At 42.7% G+C, this 20,651-nt stretch overlaps 2 protein-coding genes across 9 annotated transcripts in view; one reads left to right on the top strand and one right to left on the bottom strand.

The window, feature by feature from the left end:
• Positions 1–1,870, bottom strand: part of PPP2R2B (protein phosphatase 2 regulatory subunit Bbeta) — a 257,075-nt gene extending 255,205 nt beyond the window's left edge. Inside the window, exons 1-4 of the mRNA XM_083728282.1 lie at positions 1,846–1,870; positions 1,282–1,398; positions 981–1,060; positions 544–627 (exon numbers count right to left, since the gene is read on the bottom strand). Of these exons, the coding sequence (XP_083584408.1) occupies positions 544–627; positions 981–1,060; positions 1,282–1,398; positions 1,846–1,855 (291 nt within the window). The 5' untranslated portion in view covers positions 1,856–1,870. The remainder of the gene's footprint in view (positions 1–543; positions 628–980; positions 1,061–1,281; positions 1,399–1,845) is intronic.
• Positions 1,871–4,110: 2,240 nt separating this feature from the next.
• Positions 4,111–20,651, top strand: part of LOC310839580 (uncharacterized protein) — a 75,551-nt gene continuing 59,010 nt past the window's right edge. For 3 of the 8 annotated variants that reach the window (XM_083728216.1, XM_083728213.1, XM_083728212.1), the window contains exons 1-10: positions 4,114–4,355; positions 7,799–7,962; positions 8,954–9,066; positions 9,787–9,905; positions 11,233–11,451; positions 11,939–12,082; positions 14,713–14,873; positions 16,447–16,562; positions 17,776–17,891; positions 20,435–20,644. In XM_083728216.1, coding sequence (XP_083584342.1) covers positions 4,274–4,355; positions 7,799–7,962; positions 8,954–9,066; positions 9,787–9,905; positions 11,233–11,451; positions 11,939–12,082; positions 14,713–14,873; positions 16,447–16,562; positions 17,776–17,891; positions 20,435–20,644 — 1,444 coding nt within the window. In that variant the 5' untranslated portion in view covers positions 4,114–4,273. Of the gene's footprint in view, positions 4,356–7,798; positions 7,963–8,953; positions 9,067–9,786; positions 9,906–11,232; positions 11,452–11,938; positions 12,083–14,712; positions 14,874–16,446; positions 16,563–17,668; positions 17,690–17,775; positions 17,892–20,434; positions 20,645–20,651 lie in introns of those variants that run through there. The other 5 variants (XR_014561542.1, XM_083728214.1, XM_083728217.1 and 2 more) reach the window with 5 other exon arrangements.

Genomic DNA, 20,651 nt, shown 5'->3' with positions numbered 1-20,651 from the left:
CCTTGCCCCAGAGGACTTCCCTGGGCCCTGCAGCCTCCTGGGAAGAGGTAGAAGGACAACACCAGGAAAGGGGGCAGAAGAAGCCTCTGGCCTCATCCTGGCACCCAGGGATGCACCCTGCATCTTCTGCATTAAAAGTCACTGGGGAGTGTGCTCTTGGGGCGATGGACGTAACCAAAGAAATGAATACAAGATACTTAGTCTGAGGTGGGGGAATCTTTGTGAAACGGCCAACAGTAGAGAAATGCTGCTAGCTGCTAGCTTCCTTCCCTCCTCACTTCCCCAAAGGGCATAATATGGGAGGTCCTGCGGGAGGAAAGAGTGCCTCAGAGTCAGGGACCAGTCTGGGCCAAAGTGGCCCTCCGCTGCCCCCATCACAGAGTCCCTGGCACTCCCAAATCATAAGGGTTGCCAGTTTTGGTCTTGGGCCAAATTGGGGGCCAAACGGGACAGGGGACTCCATGCCCCAGAAATGGGACAATCCGTTGGATAAGGGATGGGGGGCAACCCTAAAACCACTCCTGATGCCATCAGGATACTTACAGTGAGCAGCTGGAAGAGGGTGCCAGCAATGGGGGCTTCCAGAAGGAGACCCCCCAGCAGTCTCTGGAAGTGCTGCTTCAGTTCCTGTGGGAAAAGAGGGAAGAGAGGTTGAGTGCTGGGTTAAATCTTGCAAGGGTGTGAGAAGAAGAAAGAGCTGTGCAAAGGGATGTCAAAGCAGAGGACATACATCTTTGACCTCCTCCTTTTCTGCACCCCCAAGAACAGCCTCCATTGTCATATGCAGGATAGCATTGATCATATCGCAGCTGAAATGGGGTCTCATGAAGCTGGAGAGAGAAAGGGAAGCAGTAAGACGCTGCCTCCTTCAAGTCTCCCTTGCCCCTTTCTCCCTCCTGCCTGCTCTTGCCCACCCAGAGCTCCCCCTGGAGTTCTGCCCCCCACCCCGCAACCCCACCCACTCCAAAGACTCCACTCACCTCAGCTAGAGGAGGGCCTCCAAGGCCAGGGCCAGGCTCAGGGGGCGATCCCTGAAGCGCTCCAAGTGGCCAAAGATGTCCTGGAAGAGAGCAGAGGAGGAAAGTCAGCTCCTTCCAGGGGTCTACGGAGGACGGCTTCGACCCCAAACGCCAGGGGATTGGCAACCCCTGCCCTAAGCCAGAAGGCCCTCCTCTCTGGCAGATGCACAAGCCCTTTCACAAAGCCCCTCCCTTCCCATGGGGGTCCCTCACACCACCCATTACTCACCATAATGGCTTGAGCCATCTCCTGCTTACTCACCATGATGGCTTGGGCCATCTCCTGCTTGGAGCACTTCAGGGTGTGGAGCCCCCTGAGCCGAGCTGCCTGGCAGTTCTGGATGACCTCCAGGAGGTACAGCTGATCTTCCTCCAGCAGCTGAAATGCAAAAGTCAGGCTGTCAGTTCCTCATGGGGGAAGGGCTCCTCTGCATCTGAGAGTGCAGAGCGCAGAGTGGAGGGCAAAGAGCCCGGACAGCAGGGGGCAAGTCTGAGGGATCCACTCCCTGCTCTCATTTTATCCAATACTCACCCCTAGGGAAGGGATGTGGAACCCCAGCACATCCCTAAGCCACTGGCAAGGCTATTCCAATAGTTTTCTCCTGGATTCCAAGTCCTACTACAGGTGAGGGGAAACCCCAGCCCCCCCCGCTTCCTCCATCAGACCCCACAAAATGGCATGGTCACGGGGGGGGGGGGTTCAGACTGTGGCCCAAATGGACCTTGGGTCGGATCCAGCCATCTGGCTCTGTGCATCTTTTGACTAGCTGCCCTCCAAGCCCATTCCTGCCCTCCTCTGTCCCAAAAAGGAAGGCCATTTGCTCACCTGACACCATGGGCTTATCCAGGCCTTGTAGGGGGGCCACCCTGTTGCTACAGCTGATCAGGCATCTAAGCACCTGAACCTCAAAGAGACGAGCAGAGAGAGCAACTCAGAAGCCAGCAGCCCCAATTCTTGGGGGGTGTTTGTGTGTGAGGAGGGGCATCTGGCCCAATTCCTTCCATCTCTCTGCAGTTCATTGACCTGAAAGGGCATCACCAGAGCTGGATAGAGGCAGCCCAGAGCACGAAGGGCTGGCGGAGAGAGTAAGGAGGCCCCAAGTGCTATGGGTTCAAGAGCTCAGCCCAAAGGAAAGAGAGGCATTGCCAGCTGTTAAAGGGCTGCTCTGCCTCATCTTCTTAGGACAGCCCTGCCCTTCCTGAAGAGGGAGGAGACCCCTAGGAGGGTCCTCTAAGCATCAAGGTGTCCCAGAAAAGGAAAAGAACATGAGGAAGGTGCTGGAGTCTTCCTTGGAGCCAAAGAGACCCCCCAGAAAGGGGGAGATGGCTGATGTCATAGGGCAGCTGGAGAGATGCAAAGTGGAGCCAGGCAGAGGTGTAGTGGTTGGAGGGCTGGACTAGGAGGACCTGGGAGAGCAGGGTTCGAATCCCCACTCAGCCATGAAGCTCCCTGGTGGACCTTCAGCCAGCCTAGCCTACTTTACAGGACTGCTGTGAAGATAACAATTGGTGGCAGGGAGAACCATTAAGGCCACCTTGAGCTGCTGGGAGGAAAGTGGGCTAGGAATGTCCTAGTAAATGAGAGGGGAGAGAAAAGGGGAAGACAGGGAAAGAGTGGAGGAGTTGAGCTCTCTGGAGAAGACTGACTGGGTCAATTTCCAGAGAGCTAAGGCTGTGTCGGGACCCCAGGACTCATACTCCGCATCCAAGAGACCAAGAGAAAGGGAAAGAATCCTACTTACAGTCTGTACATTTTGTTCACTAAAAATTCCCACTCTCCTCTCTAAACTAGCTATCTAAAATGCCCACCCAACATTAACTCTGACCCAACCCCAGCCCTAAGCCTAACTCTAATCCCCACCCTAACCCTACACTTACGCCTAACTACTCCTCTATGCACAAAATAAATATATACAAAATGTGCCCAAATGTGCCCAAAATAAAAATGTAAAATAAAAAATATGAAAATAAAGAACAAAAAACGAAATAAAAAAGTAAAATAAGAGTTAAAATAAAAAGTAAAATAATAAACATAAATAAAATCAAATGAATCAAATAAAAGTAATAAATCAAATAACAATAACAATAACAAGCAAATGAACACCTCTCCTTATCTTCTCCAACCACCACCAACTCCTCTCTCCTCCACTCGCCTCACTACTAACCCACAATGGCTGCTTGCAAGTCAGTGGCTTTTAAGGGAAAAGCAAGAGATGTCACAAAGGAGGGCAAGTCCTTGTCACCGTGGCAACCCCCCATCTGGACCTGTCTCCTGAGAGGTGATGCTCCTCTTTCAGAACTTGGAGGCAGTCCACATCAACAGTAGGCTGCAAAACAGTGAAATTAAGTAAAAAAATTCATTCATAAGAAATTCCCATTGTGAAAAACAGGTTTTAAGTGCTTGTGCTCACAATGTTAAGTAAATAAACCAGAAAATAACACTTGCAACTGTATCTTATTTTTCCTTCTTTTAATAAGGAAAGGGGAGGGTGACAAGAAATTTTCTACACCTGGTACCACCTGACCTTGCTACACCACTGTGTAGGACATAAACCAATAGCTTCAAGTTACACACAAAAAAATATTCCAACTAAACATCAGGAATGGACTCTCTCCAAAGGTGATGGTCTTTCCTTCATTGGAGATTTTTCAGCAGAGGTTAGATGGATTTCTCATGCGCTGCTTTAGTTGAAATGCTTCCATTGCAGGGGGTTGGACGAAATGACCTTCGGAGTCCCTTGCAACTCTACAATGTTATTATTCTATGAATATTACCCTTGCAGCTTTAGCTGTGTCTCTGGTTCTCTTACACTGCCATCATTTTCAAGTCAGTGAATGCTCTTGGGCATTATGGAGCATGGATGGTTGGCAGGGGAATGGTTTGGGAGAGGGAAATCCCTGAGGAGATACAATGGCAGGAAACCGCCATGGGATAAGATAGCAGGGACCGGCAGCGGAGGGACCTGAAAGCAAGAGTCGGCTTTTCTAAGCAGGAGAATTGTCTTGACACCAACGTTATAAGAAAGGGAGGGAGGAGGGGGAGGAGGGAGCGGGGATTGGCGGAGGGGATTCGGGGGCGGGAAGTCGGCTCCTGCGCGCGGGACCGAGTGTGCGCAGAACCGTTCTCGGGGCGTGAGAGGACGACGGTTGAACTCTGGCGCCGACTCCGCCCACAGTGGGGAGGAGCCACAAGAGCCTCGCGTCGTAGTAGTAGTAGTAGCAGCAGCAGCAGCAGCAGCGGTAGAGGCGCTCTAATGGCGCCCGGGCTGCTGCTCCTTTCGCTGCTTCTGTTGGCGCTGCACGTGCGCTTGGTCCATGGCGACACGTGGGATGCAGGTAAACGAAAGTTGCGCTGCGAACAGGTGTTGCCGTCGCAAGCATTGCAAATAAAAACACCCACAGCAGAGATCCAGCCCCATTCCGTCCATTGGGGAAAGGCTTGAACTGTATTTGGTGCTAGTACCTGAGGTGATTTTACCTCTGCCCTTTCCTTTCCAGCAGCTGCCCAAGGCTGGCTTAGCCGATCCAGAGCACACAACACACACCTGTCCTGTGCCCTTGGCAGTTTTTGTCACTATAAGAGGGGGGGGGGCAGAAGAGCCAAAGAAGACGGAGGTTGAACACCTGCGTTGCATCACAAGGTCCCAGATTTCACCCCTGGCGTCTCTAGGGTAGGGCTGGGGGAGATGTGAAATCCTGCAGAGCCTCTGCTAGTCAGGGCAGACCACATTCGTGATTAAGTAGCTTCTGCGGTGTTATAGTCGCAGGATGCTGGATCTCTGTGGGAGAGGTGAAATATCCTGGAAGAGGTAAAGGCTAGGCTACATCTACACTTCTGTTTGTGCCTAGAAAGCATGAGTCCAAGCAGTTTTCCACTTGCCCCACTCATTTCTAAAAAAAAAAACCCCAAAATAAAGGTAAGGTGAGTTCTTAAGGGAATTATTTCTGTGCTCAGTTTTGTGTGTTTAGTTTGGGCCAGGACGTAGAATGCTTAGATCTTTCTTAGGATTGTGTCCAATTAAGTAATTGTGTTAGTGCAAGGACTTTACACTAGCACAACAGAACTTTTCCACCTGTTCTCTCACACACGGGAGTAGCCAGGTGGTTTTTTTGGGGGGGGGGGCAGAACCTCAGTTAAGTATTTTTATTTATTTTTATTGATCTAGAGGGGCAGCTGCCCCCCTGCCCTCCCTTGGCTACACCCATGCATACATCCCAGTTTGCTTTGGGTTTCCCTCAACTCTCTGGAACAGATTGTGGGGGCATATGGGGAGAAGAGAGGACAGAAGTTCTGTTGCACAAGTAGAAGTCCTCGTGCTGAATGGACAACTTTGTTGGATACAACCCTTAGCCTTTACCATCCTATAATTCTGTAAAGAGGGTAGAAAATAAAACCTGTTGATTAAATTTCAGGTGGTGAGTGGGCTCATATGGAGAAAGAATAGGCCTTTGTTGTCTAAGATGACATGAAATATGTTTTTAGCTGTGTTTACTAAATTCAGGTGAAATAAACATGCAAAATTAGATCAGTTTTTAAGTCATTAGAAATTTGTCTGTTGCAAACAGTTTCTTAGTGCAAATTACCCTAATATGCATTGGGGGAAACTCATTCTAAATTTTTCAGAAAACTCGCACCTCTGCCTCTTAATCAGTGGATATAGTTTTTCTAGGCAGGTAAAGGTGTTGTAGAATTAATAGACAAGGATTCCAAATTGCAGAGCACATGATTCAATGAGAACATGTTTATTCACATAGACACAGTTTTTAATGCTCCACACAGTTTGAGTTGTTAAGATGCATCAAAAGTAGATTATATGAATTCCTTAATTTTTGAGTGTGCTTATAGGTTCTGAAGTAAATAAATGAAAGCTGTAAATGAAGTATCTTAAGGTTGGTTCACACATTAGTGAACCATGCTGCATGTATGAGCTTCTGTGAACTGGCTCAACTTCCAACACCAGTATTATTTCCCATGGCTAGATATTCTCTTTCCAACCTGCACCTTTTTATATTTTGGGCAAGCTGATATCCCCTGTTACTTTTGCCCACTCACCTTAAAGCTGCTCCAGCTTCTCTTTGCCAGAGAGAACAAAGAAGGAGCTGCAGAGGCAGTTCTTAATTTCTCTCTCTTTGGCAGCAGTGTTTTTTCCTATTCCAGCTCTTGGCAAGAGCAACCCCCAGAAAAAAGTGGGAAAATAGCCCATTCATTTTCTTTGTTCTCTCTGGCATGGAAAGGCTATTACAGTGGTACCTTGGGTTACAGACGCTTCAGGTTACAGACTCCGCTAACCCAGAAATAGTACCTCGGGTTAAGAACTTTGCTTCAGGATGAGAACAGAAATCGTGCAGCGGCAGCAGGAGACCCCATTAGCTAAAGTGGTACCTCAGGTTAAGAACAGTTTCAGGTTAAGAACAGACCTCCAGGATGAATTAAGTTCTTAACCCGAGGTACCACTGTATTGATGTGAAGCTGAGTGGCCAGTGGTAGCTTTGAGCTCCCTGGGATCATGGGACAAGGCATGCATTAGAAGACTCCCCTGAAGGCACCTGTATTGACTGTTAGAACTGGGGCCCTCTGCATATGCACAGAAGCTTCTGAACATCCCAAAAGGTGTGTTTTTAGATTTAGATAGTGGATTTCTGCACTTAGATTTTTCTGTTAACAGAAGATTAAGTTTGTGCTTAATTTTTCCATTTGAAATCAAGGTGATATAAAAGTGGTTAATGCTGGATAACTAATACACATAATATTTATATAGACGGGTAGAGGGGCTGCAACTTCAAGGTAATCAACTGAGCAGCTATAGAAGACAAAAAAAGAAAAGAATAAAATGTGTGCCTGTGCTTACATACTTTTGAACTAAACCCAACACATTCCTGGAGAAGATTATAGAATTTAGTACTTCTATTGTTGCACATAGTGGGACGCAGGTGGCGCTGTGGGTTAAACCACAGAGCCTAGGACTTGCTGATCAGAAGGTCAGCGGTTCGAATCCCTGTGACGGGGTGAGCTCCCGTTGTTCGGTCCCTGCTCCTGCCAACCTAGCAGTTCGAAAGCATGTCAAAGTGCAAGTAGATAAATAAGTACCGCTCCAGCAGGAAGGTAAACGGCGTTTCTGTGTGCTGCTCTGGTTCGCCAGAAGCGCCTTAGTCATGCTGGCCACATGACCTGGAAGCTGTACGCCGGCTCCCTCGGCCAGTAAAGCGAGATGAGCGCCGCAACCCCAGAGTCGGCCACGACTGGACCTAATGGTCAGGGGTCCCTTTACCTTATTGTTGCACATATGATTGTGTAGAGACACATACAGGGGAAAAGTGAGGATTAAGCATTTACTTGGGTTGTTTCTGGGCTCACCAAAAAACAATTTTGTTGCTTTTCTTTCCTGCCTTATCTCTTATAAGAAACTTGCTTCTAAATATACAGGCAGGATTAGAAGTGGATGTTGACTTGCTTTAGCTAGACGTAATATAAGTGTAATAAAACAACATTTCTTTTTCTTGCGTAACTGCTTTTTGCATGTTTCTATTTTTCAATTTTCTGTTGAAACAAGCAACCCACTCATCCTATCTAATCTGTTTTATCAAGGTGGGTGTGAAGTCAGAGTCAGGATGCAATAGTTGCAGAATGTACAGTGTTCTCTATTATGGCTTGGTGCCTGAAGAATCTAGATGGAAGTAGAGCTTAGAAGTTTCAAGAGGAATAAGGGCAGCAATAAATTACAAACAGTCTTCAGTTTAAGTTAGAATATAATAATTAAATTACTTTTTCCCGTCTAAAGCTAGATTCAGACTGAATTGTCCTCAAGCACCCTGCTGGCGCTACTGGAATGGAAATTGTTATTGTCTAGAGGCAAATAATACGGGGACTTGGACAGAAGCGCTAAAATTTTGCAAGCGATACAGCTTTACAGAATTAGTATCATTTACTAGTAGTCAGGAAATGGTAAGTTGCATATATACCTACTTTTTGTATCTATACATTGAGGACACTTTCTGCCCAAACAGATACTGCATTTACATAGTATAGTCCACAAAATCACATTAATTAAAAATTGTATCTTGAGAGACCAACAATCAGGGCAGGGTTACAACAATAAGTACATAAAAATCCAGTTAGCAAAACTTTCCTACCCACCTTCTGTTTATAGACACCTCAGTAGAGTATGTCAGTAGAGTATTCTTGAAACAGAATAGCACCATTGGATACAACCAAAAAAATACATACAAGCAGCATTACAATGATGGATCAGAGGAAGCAAATTTAAAACAGGAACAGAATAAAAGGCCTGCAAAAGTGTGTTCACTGCACTGCAATGACATTAAGATGGGTACCAGGTGAGCTTCTCTACTGGAACAGGCTCACCTAGTCCAGCATCTTGTTCTCTAAGTGGCCAACCAGAGAAACCAGCAAATCCTAGGTAACGAGACATTTGACAGCATTGCAGTTTATATTACAGTCTTAGTTATGAATTATGCAACAGATGAGCAGATGATGCTGTTTTTGAGTTACATCAATGAAACCTGATAAAATCGGAAATGATTTTACTGTAACTCAAGAGTAGCCGATAATTACTAGTTGTTCACACCAGATTTGTTCTCACAAACAGATGAGCAATAAGAACTTCTTGATCTTTTTCACTGTACTCCCATGTGACATCACAAATCATTTAACTTCTTTGAGCCAACAAATGTTTTCTTATGAATGTCGGGAACGTTAGTATCTTTGAACTAATGCTCAGTGTACTGTACAAGTAGAAACAACATTATTTAAGGGATGTAATATTTAGGAAGGCTTGGAAGGTAGGATCATAAAAAGTATTAGAAAAGATAAATTATAAAATAAATAAAAGAGATGTGAGGTCCAGGTGAATGTATATTTGCCGATACAGTTTGTATGTCAAAATATCTTAAACTTTGCTATTGTTTTCCCACAGAACTGGATCTTAGCTTTACCTTTGGATGATTTTTGGACTGGATTGAATAACTTGGAAAATATTAACACTTTTTCATGGTCAGAAGGTACACCAGCAAATATGAGGCTTCCTTGGTAAGATGTGAACATTAAAAAGCATGACTTGTTTTCTTCTGATATGATTGTGTCAGGGGTGTTTGTAACGATGCAAGTGTATTTTTTCTTTCTTTTACCACTTATATATTCCATTCATCCTGTGTATTGGTATTTTGTGTTATTGATATCATGGGGTAAACAAATATAGGTAAACAAACAGAATAATAATAATGAAAAAATAGTAAAAAGATGCTGAGGAACATAGGACTATGGTAAGCCAGAATGTTTCATCAACTGTCTCTCCCTCCCTTTTAACATGGCAACAAGGCCTATAAGCATCGGCATTCACAAAACTTTTCTTATGTTTACATTTCCATAGAATATTAATAGGACCATGGTGTAGGCCATTGTTAGAGGGGACCAAGAAACCAGCAGGCATGCCATAGTCAGAGCCATGAATACAACTGTTTTCATGCAAAGTCTTAAGTTCCCAGAGAGAACCCTTTTGTAATTCTTTCTGTCTTGGAGGGCCCAGTGGTTCTCCTGGGGCATGCCACTTAACCAGGAGCTCAGAGGGTATACATCTGGAAAAGCCCTTAATTACCAGGAGGAAGGGCAATACACTGGAGACAGAAGACATTACAATATCAGTGTGATCTCTGACATCAGTATTTTGAAAGAGCATATTTTTGCAGTCATGTTTTCACTGTTACATCATGTAATTTTTCTCTTTTGTTGTACTAAAATCTAATTGGGAAGGCTTCAGCTATCGTCCCCAGCCCAGCCAAATACTGTGCATTGTGTGAAAGTTTCCAAACGTCGCTTGGTTGCTTTGCATTGTAATGAAAAGGCCCATTGGATCTGCAAGCGAAATACAGGTGAGTTTGGTTTTTACAGGTTTTTAATTCCTTAAATTTTTCCAATTTATCTGTGATTTCCAGACAGATATTCAAGTGGTTAGCTTTTTCCTATCCCGCTGGCATGGTATATGATGAAATAATCCAAATGCAGATTTTATTGCCTGTATATTCAGAGAAATCTATTGTTTGGTTGCTTGTTCATTTATTGAACTGGTATATCACCTAATATTTCAGAAAATCTCTAAGCGGTTTACATCTTAACAGAAATCAAAGGGAGGAATTCAACATTGTTCCTTTCCAAACATTCTGTCAGTTCAAGCATTTCCTGTATGCCTGATGGAACAATCTCTCCCATCCCCGCTCTACTATTTGTTCTGTGTGTTTCCCTGACCCTCCTAGAGCCAGCTGAGGCATGTGTGGGGAAGAGAGTGTGGTGTGCTACCAGAAGTCTTCACATGGGATTCCACTAGCAGGACCAGACCAGTTAGTTCAATCTGGCTCAAAATATATTACATAGAGATTCCACATTCAATCCAACTGCTATTAATATATGATACATTTTAAATAAGAGAATTAAGGAGTAAATATATCCACACAGTATACATAAGCAAAAAACAAAAACAAATCATATAAAAAATATGTCAAGAAGTAGTATCATAAATATTACAAAACTAGGTGTCTTCATATATAAAAATACAAATCTGGAATTCAGGAACCAACTGTTATACGGAGTCACTCAAGAATCATACTCTTCATGCATGCACAACTTCACTCCATCCACTCAATTCCATTTAACAACCAGTGCATATGTACAAGACAGCAGGTGAAAAGCTCGACCCCAATAATTTCCATCCCTTCTCTCACCTCGAGCAATGCAAACACCCTCACCCCATCTCTCATTTAAGCCCTTCTCTGCCAACAAACTCTCACCCTGTGGGCAGTTAACCCAGCCACCAACATGCCTAATACCACCTCACAGGGAGTATTGCAATCAATCGACTAAAAATAAGATAAATCTTCCATATAGGACAAGTCAAATCTCAACAGGGCTCATCTATAGACCATTTAGCCAAACACCTTGCCATTGTTGACCCTGTGGGAGTTGATTCTTGTGATATGTCAAGTTGAATAACTGTTCCACCCATTCTTGTTGCTTTTACTTCGTAGTAATGATAAAAGCCTACAGTGTTACATGATGCTTGAAGTAAAGATGTGTGCCAAATCCTAACTGGCATTTGCACACTTTTAATATATATTTGGAATTGATTCCAGTGTGAGTCTGGCAATTTTGTGCAACTAATTTAAACTGGTTGCATTACTGTGTGGATTCTTTTTCCTATTGCAGCTGTTGACCGGTACCAGGAACACAAGGGAAAGGTGCTTTTATCACCCCCAGGCTCTGTATCTCAAGTACATGCAGATTTGATTTCTGCAAAGGCAGCGTGCTTGGAGCTTAGAGAACAATGCACAGGGATCACTATCTGGAATAATGCCTATGCAATTGCTAGAGGAACTGTATTGCTAAAAAGTGAAGAGCTCTGGTCTGCAGCATATGTCAAATCAGGTTGGCCAAACATTCTGTAGGTTGCAGCTCACAGTATTGTATTATGCATTATGTGATAACAGAAAAACTAACTGATACAATTTATAAAACTAGAGACTGAGCATTCTGAGATGTAATCAGAATGTGAGTTCTTTGCCTTAAATGAAAAAGGCATTAAGTTTCAGCTGAAAGAAATATAAATGTAAAACTAAAATGCTGCATTTTGAGCAAACATTCATTTGGTTGCTTGCATGTTTTATTCTCATTTCAAGAGCAGAATCTTTGTGGGAAGTATTTTGATAGTGTGAAGAAAGAGTTTGAGAGAGCTTGACATAAAAGGGAAAGAGGAATGGATATTCTGTACACTGCTTGGGTATTCTCTGTATAATGGTTTATAATTTCTGAAATGAAATAAATAAAACCTAAGTATTAGATGACCCAGGAGAAGAAACAGAACTGTGGAAGGCAAATATGATTATTGTTATGTCCTTTTTATTATTTTTCATAGATTGCTCCTTGGGTTACTTTGGAAAGAACTGTTCCTCTGTTTGCAGCGGATGTTATGGTGATGAATTATGCAATCCATACACTGGAGTTTGTGATAATTTTCATTCTTGTAGAGCTCAGGACTCGCCTACTATTTGTGATCGAGGTACTTGAACTAGTAGGGAATGAATTGGGAGCAGAGAAGAACTCTTTCTACCGTGCAAAACTAAATGTAAACTAAAAAAAAAACCACTTTCAAGAAGCACCAATAAATATAATAGTGATATTCCTAACTCTTCATTGCACATGACATACCTTAGCTTGGGAAACCTTGTAGCAACAGCCCAGGCATACCAGCTTTTCTGTCTCTGTAACATTTTAGCTATGTGACTAAGCTGGTGTTTTCACATTTTGACATCTACAGTGTTGCACATGATTAATTCCCAATAAGTTTATTCCATCACCTATTCTTCAGTGTTTGAGAGTGGCTGCATACTTATATGCACACACAGTTGCCATGGGTACACAAATGTTTTCTGCAGCAAGCACATAAATTGTGGGTGACACAGTGGCGTAGCGTGGGTTGTCAGCACCCGGGGCAAGGCAAGTAATTTGCGCCCCCTAACCCGTGGATTTGCGCCCCCTAACCCTAACCCCCAGATGTTGCGCCCGGTGCGGCCGGGCCCCCCTGCACCCCCCGCGCTATGCCACTGGGGTGACATACCTCTATCTTTGAGCCACCACTATACGGCCTCTTACACTTACGTGTGTTTTCAATTGGATTTGCATAATATAGGCATTCTGGTGGTTTATGTCCACATAGATCGTGACAAGTTTATCCACAATGACATGCCTCTTGTGCTATGTGTAGACTCATTCTGCCATTTATGTGCCATTTATGTGATCTGTATGCTCTTACTAAGCTGCCTTGTTTAAACCCCATGTTCAGAATTGAGTGTGGTAGGAATGGATGCCTCCAGTTCCACCTGTGGGTTGTGAGTTGTTGTTTTTGGTGGCTGTGTTCTTCTTCCTTATGGCTTAATTTGTAGAATTTCTAAAATTAATTTTGGAATTGGTGCATGTGCAGTTTGCTGCAGTTTTCACCTTGTGTCTTCCATTTTACAGGTTACTGCAGTGTGTGATTACACAGGACAGCGGGCCACAACTGTTCACTTGTATCATTAAGCATCCTCTTGGTTTTTTTCTAATAATCGCTTCTTACCCTTGCTAAATTCTATAGCATGTGCAGAATGCTTCATAGAGAGGCTGGGATTTTTCTTATGTGCACTGTCACTCAGAGAAGGCCGAAACTGGAAGTTTTACCTACTGTTTCCTCCCAGATTCCTCCCAGAGAGACAGTTATGACTCACATGGATGCTTGGATAAAATGAGAAAAACCAGGAAAGATTATTGCAATTTTTCTAATACAAAGTTCTATGAAACTGAGAAAAATCCTCACCCATCTTCCCTGACACTCCGCTTGTCAGAATTTGAAGGAGAGTTAGCAGCTGTGTTCATACTCCTGTTTACTGTGCACTCGCTGCATTTCCAGTGCTGGGTTTTTAATCTGTATTCATGTGACATCGTTGAAAATGTATATGTATCCTCTACTTTGATGCATTATTTCCTAAAATAGCTTCACACAGATTGAAAGACTTAAACCATTCCCAATTTGTCTCTAGCCAAGGTGTAAACACCTTTGCATAAGTTAAAGACATCCCTGCCCTATCAATGCCTCCTAGTGTGTACACAGAGGCTGCACCTCCACAGGCACATACCTCCACATGTGGTGGGAATGCCCCAAAATTCAATCCTTTTGGATATTGGTGCTGCAGGAAAAATGCAAAATAACAAAACAAATAATGAAAGCAATTCCGGAGTCTTTCTTGTGCCTTATAAACCATCAAGTGGATCTGTGACCACTTGTCATAGATCCTTTGCTTAAACTACTTTGCAATATACTTGTGATTGATTTCTGCCATCACTTCAGATTCCTTTTTGCATGGCTTTTTAATGAAAGCATATACGTCCTGTTAAGCACTGGAACCAGTAAGAGAAGAAATTAAACTGAAAATTGTGACAGTGCATCTATACACAGTAGTATGAAGTGTAGCTCATCCACACTTCCATTTGTCCCACTGTTTTCCCCTGGTAAAACCTCCTGTTTACCGCTGAATCGGAAGAAACATCAGTCATTTGTTTTGGTGTGGATTCATGCTTATTCTGATTCAGTGGTAAACAGCAGATTTTCCTTGGGAAACTGGTGGGACCAAAAAAACCCCCTCACCACTTAGACCTGTGCCTAGAACGCATGGAACAAGTTGAAAACCTTTTGGACCTATGTTTTCTAGACACGGGACAAGCAGAAGTGTGGATAAGCCTAAAGTCTGCAAAAAACAACACACACAGCCAAAAAAGATTGGTGGGTTGGGAATGCAATTGTCCCCTTCTGCAAATACAATCAGGCAATTTGAAACAGAAATCTGGGGAGAAATTTGAGTGGATCCTGGGTGAACTATTTGCTTTTGCATAACAGCGAAACCCATATTATAGGCATGCATTGTACAGAGCTGTAGCTATGGAGGAGGCTAGCCTTTTTTTGCCTTGCCATTGAGGCTCTCGGCCTCTGTGTGTGTGTAGGCAAATGCATGTGGGGGGGGGGCTGCCCAACTGGGTCTTTGACCCAGGTGAAATAAAGCCTAGCTTTACCCCTGCATTGTGGTCCTTGCATGTGACAAATCTTATTACAGCATACAGACTGGAATGTTATCTGTTGTTTATTTGTGTTTTGATTAGCTATGAGCAGTGCATGGTGTCCACGATTTTCTGGTTGGAAATATTGGGGAAATGGCTGTTATTACTTCAGCAATGTCAGCATCAGCTGGGCAGATTCTCGGAAACAGTGCAGAAGATTCAGAAGTACGGATCTAGTATGGATTGGAAGCAGAAGTGAAATGGTATTTACACATCCCTATGGCAAAACACAAATAATGGAAATCTAGTGGTAGATTTTGTGTGTGTGTGTGTGTGTGTGTGTGTGTGTGTATAATATATATCTGTGCGTGTGTTACTATTTTGAAGTATCTTCAGTTAAAAGCAGGGTTTGTAAATTTTGGCATTTGTTTTGGCATTGGTTTGGCTTTCTGATATTTGCACCTGCCATTACCACAACCTACTGTGTTTTTAAAACAGTTATGAGTGTGATGGTTGTGCTGTGGCAGCAGCATCAAAAGACACAGCCCCAGTCTGGCTCGAGTCCCATGGTGCTGTGAGTCTCTTTCCCTATACCACATTCACTTTAAAGTGAAGGTCTTTGCTAATTAGCTTTCCCTGACTAAATCAAATATCCCTAACTTTGTGGGCCAGGTCTGATTTACACCAGTGTTCCTTCTGGCTCATTCTTCCAACTAGTTCTCTTTTCAGAGGTGCTGTCGCTGTCTTTGACACTATTTTTCTCCACTCTGGTCCACATTTCTCTTTGCTTTTATAATGTCAAGGGTGTCTGCCTATCAGCGCCAACAACACAGGCCAGAGAGTTCCCTACAGTGTCTCTCTCTTCTCCAAGAGAGAGTAAGGCTGCAAATTTCCCTGGGAGTAAGCCCCATTCAATTCAGTAGGACTTGCTTCTGAGTCCCACTATGTTTTTGAGTCTTAAACAGGTAGGTCTTCAAGAGGTCTCATTTTAAATCATAAGGTGTTTTATTCAGAAAGTTATTAGACAAATTCTTGCAATATCTGGCTCTGATTGCTAGTTTATTACATGAAAGTATGTTCATACAAGAGGTGAGGTATTTATTTCACAAGTATTGCATAGCTCTAGAAAGTGCTTTGTGAGTTATGAACATGACTGGGCTTAATTTTGTTTGGGATATTTGTAGCTTGGTGTGTGTGGAAACAGCTTAGTTTGCTAAACCCAGTTAGTTACAAATTGAACCTGGATTGGAGTTGTCTATCAAAAACAGAAAAAAAATTACGATAAAAAACTGTGTGATTTGAACTGAGCTTTCTATTTAAGAATAACTGTATAAAGTTTAAAGTACGTTTAGTTACTGGACGGTGGGAAGAATGTGTTTGTACCCAGCATTTGACTTGTGGATGCTGCCCTCTTGTGTTAGAAATTGATAGTAATGCAAATATTAAAACTGAGAGAATTCAAAAACAAAATGTCCTAGTTTGGGAAGTTGGGAAAATGGAAATCCCATTTTTGCTATGAGCCAGAGCCAAACACAAACTCCAGGCATTGGAGCCTGTCTTGTCATTCAGTTGCTGCCAGCTTGTTAAAATTCTGCCAGCTTGGGGCTAAGGATCCTATCTGTGTTATCTCAGAATAGGTAGGAAGCCATCTCTTCCAGCTGGAGCTTACAGGAGCCTTTGCCAAGGCCTGTACCCCAGGGCTTGGGGGCATTCCTTTTATGTGGTTTAAAGTACTGTTAGCTCTACTCTGACCTTGTAAAATTTAGCAGACAGCAAATATAGCCATCAAATATTGTTGCATCCCAAATTGTTTTACTGTCTCTTGTATTTTGGCAGGACTGGTTGTCCTCTGTAAACCCTCGTGACATTTTGTGGACTGGGCTGAATAGCAGGAAGCAAAAATCCATATGGATTTGGTCAAATATGAAATCAGCTGCTAAAGCATTACACTGGTACATAAGTGTACACTGGTACACATAAGTGTTTCTGTCAATTTTAGTTTCATCGTTTCTAATTTGCATTTCAATATTACTATTTCCATCTTGAGTAAAACTATTTTTCTCAGTTTTGTTATATATTTATTTATTTATAAAGGTATTTGTGTACCGCTATATCATAAAAAAAAATCAAAGTAGCTTACAACAATAGAAGCATAAAACCATAAAAATGTTAAAAACAGGCATCAATTTACCATTGTGGAAGTCTGTATTCCTAATTGTCTGCAGAGGCAAACTATAAACAACTCCAACGCACTGTAACAGAACAATGAAAGCAAAAACAATAACTAAAATAATTACCTCAAAGAACAACAGAATCAAAGGCAGAAAGAGCACAGAAATCCAGAGCTAATAATAAATACATTAAATTCTCAAAATGAAAATGGCATATAAATTAAGCAACAACAGAATCAAAGTCTTGTTTAAAAAGAAATGTCTTGAAATGCTGGTGAAACGCAAATAGGAAGGTAATCTCTTGGAACAAGGAATTGCACATATGGAATGTGCCTGCCATAGAGAAAGCCAGGCCTAGAAGGTGTTGGCACATGTGGGAGGGCTGTGTCACACATCTTAAAGGATGGATAGCTCCATTTGGTTGGGGACAAACTGCAAGAAGCTTTGTCCCAAGCTGTTTAAGGCTTTAGAAGTAATAGCTGACACCTTGAATTTCACTTGGAAACTGCACGTCTTGTACAGTACTTGCCCCAATCAAAGTTTTACTGGTGGTATTTTATACTGGTAGAAATTCTTGGATGGTTTTTAACTGCTGCCCCATAAAGAATATGTTACAGTAGTCCAATCCAGATGGCATGTTTGACTGGGTTTATTTTTAATGTTTCTTTCTAGGAACAGCCAGTGAGGAGGAGTGACATCATGCACCTGGTTGTGAAGTCACTGCCGCTTACAAGAGGGAGACGGGCAAGGTGACAAAGAAGGTTGGTGCTGTGGCTGAGGAGACAATGCGCTCTGCAGAATGCCCCTCTCCTTCTCAGTAAGCTGCAGCAACTCTGTTGGAGGCCAGGAGCATGGTGCCACCCCTCCTCACTGGCTGCTCTTAGTTTATTGTTGTTGTGATCTGTAAGGTGGCTGAAAAGTTTTTTATAAGATGTAACAGAAATGTGCATATCTGTGTCTATACCAGTTAATCAGTCATGTCTTTTTCTTACAGGTTGGAACTAAAAGGGAGCCCAGCTGGAAGATGTATGGGTCTTAATTCAGTAGACCAAACTGCTCTGAGACTAAATTGTGAGGAAAAACACAAATTTATTTGCAAGAGAATTGAAGGTAAACTGCACATTAGAGTTCTGAAGGTGATGAAGAAGAAAACATCTGTAATAATTAATAATAAAAAATTAGTAACTTTATTATTTATACCCTGCCCATTTGGCTGGGTTTCCCCAGCCACTCTGGGCGGCTCCCAACAGAATATTAAAAGCACAGTAAAACATCAAACATTAAAAACTTCCCTAAATACTTGCTTAGAATTTTGATTTTAATTATATCAAGGTGAGCTCTCTAGGTTAATCAGATTTCTTTTCTCCATTCATGGTGAGGCACAAGGTTGCATAGGTATCTGTAATGGTTCTAGGGGTTGCTCATGCGTAGGTTGTCGCCACACCTGGCTGGGTTACCTGGGTGAACCCTTTCTGTCCGGACAGCCACCCATCCGTGGCTGTCTCAATCGCTGGCAGAATCCGTCAGTGGGCGTTTCTTGTACTTCTTCCAGCAAAGAAGTTCTTTGACGCCGAGTCTCCTCCTACTCTCCCTGCACGGAAGTCTTCTGCGCAGGGAGGGTGTGGGCAGCGGAGGACCCGTGCTCTCCCTGCTGGTCTCTGGCGAGGAGTCCTGGAGCCCCCTCGCCAATTTCCCCATCTGCCCCCCTTCTCCACTGGTGCTACACTGATTTCCTTCCCCAGCAGATGGGCTGCCTCTTTCCCTACTGGGACCCTCTCCAGCATCCCTCTGGAGCCTTCCCTCCGCCTCTGGCTCCGATGGCAGTTCCCTGACAGTATCCTTTATCATGCTGGATGAAGCAAGCTGTGAATCATGTGATACACAAATGAATATCAGGTGTGATAGGCGTCTACAAACCAACTGCACAGGCCATCTAGATGGCCCTAAGGAGCTTCCCTTATCATTTGCCCCTTCCATGCCTGAGATGCCAAAAGACCCCCCAAAGGAATTCAGAATGCCAGAATAGTGCTGGACAACTCTCAGCCAGAGTGTGTACTGTTTTAAAAGATCTAATCTTCAATGAGTGAAGAGTGAGTTGTAGTCAAACTTGTACACGACCATCTGGGACAGGCCTGGGGAACCTTTTGTTCGCCAGATGTTGCTGAACCATAACTGCCATTATCTCTGGCCATTGGCCATGCTTTGCTAGGACTGATGCAGAAAGGGGAGTGGCTGTTGGCAGAGACTATAATGGAGCTGTATCGTCTGTAATTGGCAGGTACTAAGTAATATCTGGAGAGTATTACCCAAAAAATTTTTTTAACGATGGAGGGAAATCACTTAAGAGATATGGAGCTTTTACCATCCTGCTAATAAACACTTTTTAATCTCAGCCTCATAACTCAAATTATTGAATAGATTATATCTAATTACCCTACAGCTGACATCAAAGACAAAAGAAGTAAAAAAAATGGATTATTACCAACAAATATTATCTGTAACATTATCTCTGTTGCGTTTTGAATTTAAAAAAATCCCCAAAATATTATTAGGTGTGAATATGAAAGAAAACAATTTCAAACTACTATTCCAATAGTATCTAACTACATAACACTGGCAAAATTTATAGCCAAAATAAGCAGTGCTGGAGGTGCAAAAGAATTAAAGTGGGTTTAATATATAGTATGACTCAAAAATGGAAGACTAAGGATCCCTCTACTATAGAGGAATGGTTGAGGAAAATTTGACAAATTAGTCTAATTATAAGGTTACTGTATAAGAGGAACGCAATATATAATTGAGAAATTGTTTATATTTAAATAATTGTGGTATGACAATGTAAATGATGATTTTTCACCTTATAATCAATTTACAATAATTTAGATTTTTATGTATGGTATATTGATCTGTTTCTCTTGATATTTCTTTCCCCGCTTTATGATTGCACTGTTATCTTATTGCATAAGAAATGTAATATTGAATTGCCAAAGGTTCAAAATTCTACAGTGAAAATATTTTAAAAGAAAGGGGCAGTGGCACATCCACTCATGGAAAAAGACCTTTCTGGACCCTGATGTACTTGGCAATTAATCTGTTAACCAAGAACATACTCTCTCACCAGACTACCCCAAAAGAATGGTTCATTCAGTGAAAATAAATATGCATTAACTAAAGGAGTAACTAATGTGAAGTAATATCTGTCTATCAATCTTTATGTCGTGTAGGTACAGCAATTATATCTAGCACATTCACACTCTTAAGCTAAATGAGTAAGAAGTCTTAATCTATATTGTGAAACAGTGGGTGAGTTCAACACATTGCTATGAAAACACCTAAGCTAGAGATTTACATTTTACCCTTGCCCCTTCTGCTAGGACATGGAGTTCTGTTTAGAGTATCTCTGGCATGTATATGTTCTGAACGCCCGGGGGGGGGGGGGGGCGGGGCGCTGAGGGTGTTGCACTGCCAAACATTTGACTGTCTAGGTCTGTAAAGGAAAAGTAACCCACAGAAGAACTCTGAGGTGAAACAACATAACTGGATAAAAAGAATGTCTTGTAAACTTTATTTGATAATTATTCTAAGCATATTTCTATTAAAATGGATAGTAAAAACAATTATTGCCCCCTCCCTCTTTTTTCTTTTTACCTCAGTGGAAAATCTTTTTGATGTCTATACTGATCACTTTTTGTCAGGACCATTAGAACCTCACTTTTATACCTCCTTTTCCACCGCTGCATTAGACTGCTTAAATGATGCCAGCTGCACAGGAATAGTGAAAGATTACCGATACTACAGAAGAACAAGAGGTGTTGATATAATTGTTACTTATGATGAAGCTGCAACTGCATACATAAGACGTGGTATGTT

Source organism: Podarcis gaigeae (assembly GCF_964106915.1).
Source record: "Podarcis gaigeae genome assembly, chromosome: 2".
Classification (NCBI taxonomy): domain Eukaryota; kingdom Metazoa; phylum Chordata; class Lepidosauria; order Squamata; family Lacertidae; genus Podarcis; species Podarcis gaigeae.
The sequence above is the reverse complement of the archived record's forward strand: the minus strand, read 5'-3'. Positions and strand labels throughout refer to the sequence as shown.